Here is an 8,584-nt window from a genome sequence, read left to right on the forward strand (position 1 = left end):
CAGCAAGTGGTACTGAGCACAGTCAGCCAGCGTGAGAAGCGGCTCAGCCCCGCCCAGGCCCGGCTACCAGCTTGAAGTGCTGGGGGATGCGGAGAGAGAGGCGCAGCAGGAGAAGGACAGAGGGGCCCATGCAACAGCCCTGGGCCAGGCCCAGGGCGGGAAGGTCACTGGGGAAGGGGCTGGGAGCAAGGTCCTTCTGCTCAGCCGGAGGCAGGAGCCTTGCCCATGCCCCTCCCCCTGTTGCGATGTCCACGCGCGTGTGGGAACTCCAGAGAGACACTGATGCTGTGAGTTGGGCTGAGGCCAGCCAGGCCAGTCCTGTGGCCCCAGCCCCCAGCAGGATTGGCTGCCCTGGCCCAGGGAGGTGGGGCTGGAAGGTTCCTCCCAGAAGCAACACGTGGGGCAGTCACATGGCCCTCCCTTCACATTGTGCCCCCCCAGTATTGTCAGGCACAAGTCTATGTTCACAGCCATTTTTTCTTTCCTCAGCCAAAAGTTTCTCTCTGCAACGGTCACCCAAGTAGTTAGTTTCTCCTGGGGGTGGTGAGAAAGCAGCTGCGGCGGAACAATGTTTTTTGGTTCGGGCACTGAGATGGGGGTCAGGAGACCCCTAAAGTCCAGATTCCAGCCCTGCCACAGGTTTATGCCATCTATCCTCAAGTTTTGCCATCTGTAAAATGGGGATATTTCCCTGCCACAGAGGTGTCATGAGAATAAATCCATTGGTGTTCAAGCTGCTCAGATACTATGGGGATAATAGGCGTATGTCAATACTGTGGGACAACACTACTCTGAGAGCTTGTGAATGGCTATTGCTTACATTATCTGTCTCTGTACTTCCATGGTGTAATTTGAGGAATTACAAGCTATCACTGCTCTAAGAGCACTGCTGTCTTACCAAATGCTCTTCTGCATTCCTCAAAGTATACTGAAAGCTTCAGAAAAAGGGGAGGAATTTTATGACAGAAGGTGCTGGTCGTGCCAACTATAACTAAGGTTACAAAACCTGTTCTCATTATAACCCTATTTTCCACATAGTCAAAACATCCACCTCTTTTGGGGCTTATTTTCCCACTCTCTCTTGCTGCCCAAAAAATAATTTGTTTTTGGAAAGTTTAAGCAGAACCCCTGCAACTCCTTTTGATGCTGGAAAGCAGAAAGGGCAGGGAGGGAAGTGGATTTTCTTGCTCTAAGAAAAAGCTGCTGTCAAAGGACAGCTGAAGTTTGAAAACTGAAATATTTAGAGTTTTCAAGCTGTTGCCTGTGAGGGAAGAAATTTGGATTATAAGCAAAAAAAGATGGGTATGTTCAGTTGGCATCTAATATATTAGAACTTAATGACATTTGCCCTGTTTGGCCTGAGCAGTGTGCACGCTACTGGAATATTTTTTGTAAAGGAAAGTTTGTGTTCCAGTGAGCAAATTCTCTTCTACCCTGTCCAGAAAAGTTACTTTAATATTAAGGACTGAAGAATATATTACAGCCATGGACCCAGTATTGCATATCCCATGATTATTAAATCTGAGAACTTTGCTACATTGTAAGTTTAAGTAAAGTTAAGCTCTATAAATGGATTGGGGGTGAGGGTAAAATTCTGTGTTTACGGTGCTTGATTTCTGTTCAAATTTTAAATACACTTAAGTAACAGTGTTGAAAGCCATCCCTACAATCACAGCATTGGATCTGTAAAGCTCTCTGGTTGGTCTTTTTTTGTGTCAGTAACTAAGGCCCACAGTGTTTTAAATTGAGTAGTAAGGTATGATCTACTGGCCCTTTAATATAAGGGATTTATTTTCATTTTTATTGCTTAGCATTAACTCTTAGTAGAATTAAAGAGGTGCTTCAGAACAAGAATGGTTAGTCATTTCCATGTATGATTGTGTGAAGAGATTCTAATTCTATATATACATTTAGGACTATAGACCATAAACAGGTATTTTACAAAGAACAGAAACACTGGAAAAATTCAGTGATTGAGGATCATCTCAATAGACTAGAAATAGTGTCATTATAGGACCGCTTAATCTTATCTAACATACTACCTACATTCAGCATGGTGGAGTCAAAAGAGTCATGGGGTATTATTGTGATCAGTCCACTGTAAATTCACATTAACAAGGGAATAGTTGTAGTAGAATCAAGTCTGCAATTCCTGACTAACACCCTTATCTTCTAAAACTTTACTGCCGTGCAACCTCCTGGATTTAATGGAGAAGTTGGAGGAGCCTGGGTGCAACTAAGGTTACGTGGGTACTTGTGCAAAGGGAAGGCCTGAGACTGGCATGTATGGAATTGCTTCACACAATCTGATGTTACAATGCAAGAATAGGAAGGGGGAGGAATGCAGCTGCTCACTACCCAGTCCCTGATGCAGCTGTGCATTCCTGATTCCAGTTGGCTTGTTCTGAGCAAGGAGGCCACAAGTCTGCGTGATGGCAGTGCCAACAGCTACCACAGGGGGAACAGCGCAACTGTGCAAATTGTCCTTGTCCTGCTGCCATAGTGCACCGGTCATTGTTTAGGTAGCACGTCTGCCATTGGCAGTGGGTGAACCATGAGCTTGGGGAGGATAGCCCCTGGCCGGCCCGCCCCACATGGAGCCCAGACGGCCCAGCCAGGCCACCAGAGTTCCCCCCCCCCCCAGCCCTGGAGTGCTGGGCAGCGTGGTCCCCAGTCCGAGACCCAGAACGGCAGGTGGGCGGGCAGGCAGCGTGGCACCCCACCCCAGGCCTAGAGCGCCAGGCATGCAGGCAGCTGAGCACGGCCCCCAGCCCCAACACGAGGGGGCAGGCAGCATGGTGCCCAGCACCGGAGTACCGGCCAGCGCGGACCCCAGCCCCCGAGCGCCAGGCAGGCGGGCGGCGTGAGCATTTGGTTAAAACCTATTTCCAAAAATAGCAGCTAACACGGGCATAACTGGAAGAGTCTAACCCAACCTAGAACCAAACTAGCAGGACACAATAGGGTCCATTGCATTCGTTTCTGTATGAAGGCTACACACCGTGCCCAAGAGCAGTAAGTATTTAGCAGCACACAGGGTAATCAGCACAGGAAGGAGGTCCTCTCAGTAGCTAGTACAATCTCTATGCCATAATTCAGTGCCAGCACAACTCACCTGAGACATGCTCGAGCGCGCCGTATGGTTTCAGGAAATGACACTACTGCATTGATATGCTATTCCCACCTAGAAATGACTTCAGTTACTCACGGCTGGATTTAGAACCAGCACAATCTTGGGCAGCGAGTATAATAGGCCAGAGGAGGCTCTGCCCGCCCTGGTGCTGCCACTGCCGACGGACCCCATTGTGGGGTTTCGTGAGGGGGAAGTTTGGCTTTATTATGCCCCATGCAGGTTCCAGGGTGGCTGAGGCGGCCGTAGGTGCTAAACAGTTTACCAGGTTCATCAGTAATCTCCCTGGACTCCTGAACCCAGGAAGCTGAGTAACAAATACTGCCCCCTCAGCCACCTCAGAACCTGCGTGGGGCATATCAAAAGCGTCTTCGGGACAAGAGGTTTTTACCCAGGGCAGCTTGGGGTCTGGGGAGGCATGGCAGGGCCGAGGCCGGCGGCCTGGGACTCCTCTGAGCAGGATGCGGGGAGGGCTCGGGGCTTTGGCCAGTCCAGGGCTCCTTTGGCCAACGTGGGGAGTGCTCAGGGCTCCTCTGGGCGGGGGTGTGTCTTGAGGCTCCAGCCATGGAGGGGGGGCAGACAAAAGGGGCTAGCCTCCCTAAAGGGGGGCTGCACCTGTCACCTATGAATACAATTACAGAATTAAAGCACTGAAAAAGGAAACCTTGCTGCTTAAGCCCACAAACCTTTGTTTTTGGTCTTAAACTGCTGATGTGTAAACGGATGCTTGAAAAAGTCCAGGGCCTCATTTTATCCCCAGCGAGATTCAAATGTACAGTCAAACTGCTCAGCCTGGATTCAACTGCACTTGTTTCATCAGCTGTGTAAAAGAGATGACCAAGAACAGGAGCCCGTGCCCCAAATGAAAGGGAGCATGCTCTAAATTTAAAGCATGGGACTAGGAATGGAGATTCTTGAGAAGAATGGAGTATTTCAGTTTACCCACCCTTTTAGAGCCATGCCAGTGATTCCATGCATGGGGAAGGCGCAGTCATCTTTCACTCCGCTGAGAATGTTTTAGCTGATCAGAGACTATCAGGCTTGGAAGGGACCTCAGGAGGTCATCTAGTCCAACCCCCTGCTCAAAGCAGGACCAATCCCCAACTAAATCATCCCAGCCAGGGCTTTGTCAAGCCTGACCTTAAAAACCTCAAAGGAAGGAGATTCTGATCTGAATGTTCAACTTTTGCTCAGACAAGGAGATTGTTTAGACACTGGCAGAATGTCACTTTTCATGCTCACAGATCTGTGGGCAAACTTACCTCCTTGAATAATGTGACTTTTTACAGTTCTGAAATAAATGGACATGGACTAGATCACTTTTAAATGACACTTACATTTTGGTTTGTGACGCTAACCCTTAAGTGTCTGTTATTAAGTGGTTAGGCAAATTCCACTCCAAACACACAGCATGGATACAGGTACCATTAAAAATAGCTTTTTCTAGTCAACATAAGAGTATGCTGTGCTTTAAAGAATGCACTGTATCTAAATGGATTAGATCAAAGCATTAAAATGCAGACAGCTGCATCACATTTCCAAGCCTTCCTCTACATAATGTGCTAAAGTGACAACAGGCTGCTGGCAAGAATTAGTTCTTACACATGGGCCTTGTGTACACTCAGAATTTAAGCCTCTCCCCAAACGCGAGCAGTGGTACAGTTTCACAGTTGCAGCACTGGGGAGACAGTTTGCAGTTGTGTTTAAGCAACCACGTCAGCCAGACTGGCTCTGAGCAGCAAGCATATGCTAGAGTTAGTTCAACTGTTTGCACATGCTATTGTTTTCCTGTGTTTGTTTGAAGTCCATGGAGATCTCTCATCCAAAGGTTGCGCCTGGTAACTGGATGGAGTTTAGTCACCTAGAGATATGGAGGGCCCTTTCCTTGTAACCAGCTGGGGGAAAAAAAAAAATAATCTCAAGCGATACTTTCGCTTTGAATCCTCTGAAGCCCTGCAAAGCAAAAGTGATGCTGACTCCCTGTGTTATGTATCTGGATAAACAGAAACTCATTAATGCAGACAAAAGATAAGTTCTTAGAAACATTTAAACTGAATGATCGGTCTACCTTGTAGTAGCTAAAGAGTGCGATGCAAGCTGAAAAGCAGCTAGGGGTGACTTATAATTGCTGAGAGATGTTAAGATGTAGTGATGAAATGTTTTGACAGCGTGGACCGTAAGGGAAGTCTAACATGTCAGTGCTTCTCTCTCTCTCACCCTGCCCACCCCTCCCCAAAAAACTCCACACCTTTACAAACAGCACATGTAAGGTCAGTACTATTTATCCTCGCTTTGTAAATGAGGAAGCAAAGACAAGAAGTTTACGTGACTGGCTTAAAGGTCACAAAAGGAATTGGTGTTGCCTGGGAGGAAGAGCATTGCTTAAGGCAGTGGTCGGCAACCTGTGGCCCATCAGGGTAATCTGCTGGCAGGCCGCCAGACAGTTCATTTACATTTGCACAGCCACCCGCAGCTCCCAGTGGCCATGGTTTGCCGTTCCTGGACAATGGGAGCTGCAACTTGTCCTTAGTTACTAGCTGCTTTATCTGCTATGCCAACCATTTAACGACATCTATTTAATATTGATGTCATTTAAGAGACTTGTCACACTAGAATTAATCTTTCCTACTGCATATGGATAAAAAAGCCACACAAACTACACAGCATGGCCTACAGAAAAGGCATGAATGTCTTCCTGAGCTTGGTCAGCTGAGAGATGCATGACACTGGTGGAAGTCCTCCACCAATAGCTTGTTATCCCTGCTGGGTTGGGTACAAAAAAACCCCCTCCTCTTGTTACACACGGGAAACACCACAGGATTCCAGCCCTGTCATGTAGGCATATGGCATGCTGATGCCCACTTCGATGAAGGTCATTCAAGAGGTGGCCCATGTCACTTCTTGATGCTGAGGAGTAGACAGGTGATGATGTGAACCCCTGTTGTGTTTCATTTCCCAAAACCTGCCACTGACTTTGGGGGCCCCGCCTGAGACCTGCCGCTGTGGATGCTCAGTGCTTTTGAGAGACAGACATTGCCCGTGTCATTGCCTTCTCAGCGGCAATGACTGCATGGCTAGCGTGAGACCTCTCCCCCCGCTTCAGGGGGACTAACCACGTGGCCCCACCCTTTGCACCTAAGGCCCTGCTCCTGCCCCCCATCCAGTGGAGCCCCAAGTGCCCACCATGCCTCCCCTCCCGGCCACCCCCCAGCGCCAGGCCGCCAGCCAGGTGGCGGCGGAACTGAGCTCCTGCAGACTTGGGCACCAGCATGGGGGAAGAGGATGCAGTATGGGCGGGGCCAGAGCTTGTCTTTGGGAAGACTTAGCCTCCCCAGTCCTGTTATACCCACTGCCCATGAATGAATCATTGACTCAAGTGTGAAAGGACCCCATCGCTTCCCTGGCCCCTCCAGTGACAATGCTTGAATAGTGAAGTGAACAGTCTGAGTCATTCTAATTGGAGGATGCATCCGTCCTGCACTTAGGACGGAAGAACCCAATGCACCGCTACAGACTAGGGACCGAATGGCTAGGCAGCAGTCCTGCGGAAAAGGACCTAGGGGTGACAGTGGACGAGAAGCTGGATATGAGTCAGCAGTGTGCCCTTGTTGCCAAGAAGGCCAATGGCATTTTGGGATGTATAAGTAGGGGCATAGCGAGCAGATCGAGGGACGTGATCGTTCCTATCTATTCGACATTGGTGAGGCCTCATCTGGAGTACTGTGTCCAGTTTTGGGCCCCACACTACAAGGATGTGGATAAATTGGAGAGAGTCCAGCGAAGGGCAACAAAAATGATTAGGGGTCTGGAACACATGACTTATGAGGAGAGGCTGAGGGAACTGGGATTGTTTAGTCTGCAGAAGAAAAGAATGAGGGGGGATTTGATAGCTACTTTCAACTACCTGAGAGGTGGATCCAGAGAGGATGGTTCTAGACTATTCTCAGTGGTAGAAAAGGACAGGACAAGGAGTAATGGTCTCAAGTTGCAGTGGGGGAGGTTTAGGTTGGATATTAGGAAAAACTTTTTCACTAGGAGGGTGGTGAAACAGTGGAATGCGTTACCTAGGGAGGTGGTAGAATCTCCTTCCTTAGAAGTTTTTAAGGTCAGGCTTGACAAAGCCCTGGCTGGGATGATTTAATTGGGGATTGGTCCTGCTTTGAGCAGGGGGTTGGACTAGATGACCTCCTGAGGTCCCTTCCAACCCTGATATTCTATGATTCATACCTCTCACACTCAGCGATTACTCATGTGCCATTTTAATGGCCACAGACATGCATTTATATGAAGACAACTGTGTTTATGGTGATGTATTCATTACACACCAAATTATATTACGGCTGAGTGAGTGGCAGAGCCTTTATGCAGCTAGTGACAAGTAAGGGCCTAATCTAATAGGAAACCGAACACAAGAGATGTCTACAATCAAGCACTAAGCACTACCTTACTAATGGTTATTCTCAAAGCTGCCCTGCTTTGGGAAGAGGGTACACATCTCCAATTTCTTTTGTTCAAAGGACTTGTCTGTGTCTGGAACGGGTCAATGGTGATTCCAAATCCGTGGTGGTAAAATGCATGCGAACAGAATAGGGAAGTTTACAACATGATTTGATCTAGCAACGTAGTCTTGGTTATTCCAGCTTTGTGAAGGAAATAAAATAAGGCATTCCACAAGCTATGGCCTGCGTCATAGGCAGAAAGTCAGACTAAAGGAGCAAAATGGTTACTTTCAGCCTTAACATTTATGTAGCGCTATAATCAAAATCAATAATACAGGACTCAAGTCAGTTGAGCTTAACGTTTTAAAAAAAAAAAAACTACACGATGCAAAGAAAGCTAAGGTAGGCTAGGTCATTTAGCTAGACTGAGCACTTACCAAGGTAAAATTTCTGCACCTAGAGTTGCTGCTTCGACTCTCCAAGCTCCCACTTCTTTCAAAGCTCTCGAGTCTGCACTTTGGTGAGATTTCAGATGCCATTTCTGAAAAGTCCAACATCAAATTTCTAGGCATCCCACCCAAAAGAAAGATTGTTCCAAAGCAAGTTTGTTAGGCAGTGTAGAAAGTGGTCAATGCCTTATGTGCGGCTGCTCACCACGTTAATCTCTGAAAGTAGAAGAGAATTGTGTTGTTAGTTTAGGTTTGATTTTTAATCTATTTAAATGGCAGGGAGGGTAAACTGAAGATCTCGAAGTCTGTAATCAGGAAAAATCTTTTAATCACTTTGCAGGAGATAAGGGTATTTCCATCAACCAACTACATCTTAAAGTGCAGTTCTAATCTAAAAGGGGACTTTAAAACACATGGAATAGAGGGGCTACATGTCCATCTCAGTGACTTCCAGATCAGATGGGCTCTGTTTATCAGTGTGGACATTACATAACTACCATACATAACTCGGTCTGGGATCTGACAATCAGGCTGGGTTTTCTGTTATTAGTATTATCACACATCAC

The 8,584-nt window shown here is 47.5% G+C and overlaps 2 protein-coding genes across 5 annotated transcripts in view; one reads left to right on the forward strand and one right to left on the reverse strand.

The window, feature by feature from the left end:
- UPF2 (UPF2 regulator of nonsense mediated mRNA decay) overlaps nucleotides 1–8,584 on the forward strand; it is a 197,470-nt gene that overhangs the window by 166,736 nt on the left and 22,150 nt on the right. The window lies entirely within an intron of this gene.
- The window catches only part of PROSER2 (proline and serine rich 2), a 32,302-nt gene that overhangs the window by 9,467 nt on the left and 14,251 nt on the right, over nucleotides 1–8,584 (reverse strand). For both annotated transcript variants that reach the window (XM_037889323.2, XM_037889324.2), the window contains one exon: nucleotides 8,007–8,234. In XM_037889323.2, the coding sequence (XP_037745251.1) occupies nucleotides 8,007–8,141 (135 nt within the window). In that variant the 5' untranslated portion in view covers nucleotides 8,142–8,234. The remainder of the gene's footprint in view (nucleotides 1–8,006; nucleotides 8,235–8,584) is intronic.

Source organism: Chelonia mydas, chromosome 1 (assembly GCF_015237465.2).
Source record: "Chelonia mydas isolate rCheMyd1 chromosome 1, rCheMyd1.pri.v2, whole genome shotgun sequence".
Classification (NCBI taxonomy): Eukaryota; Metazoa; Chordata; order Testudines; family Cheloniidae; genus Chelonia; species Chelonia mydas.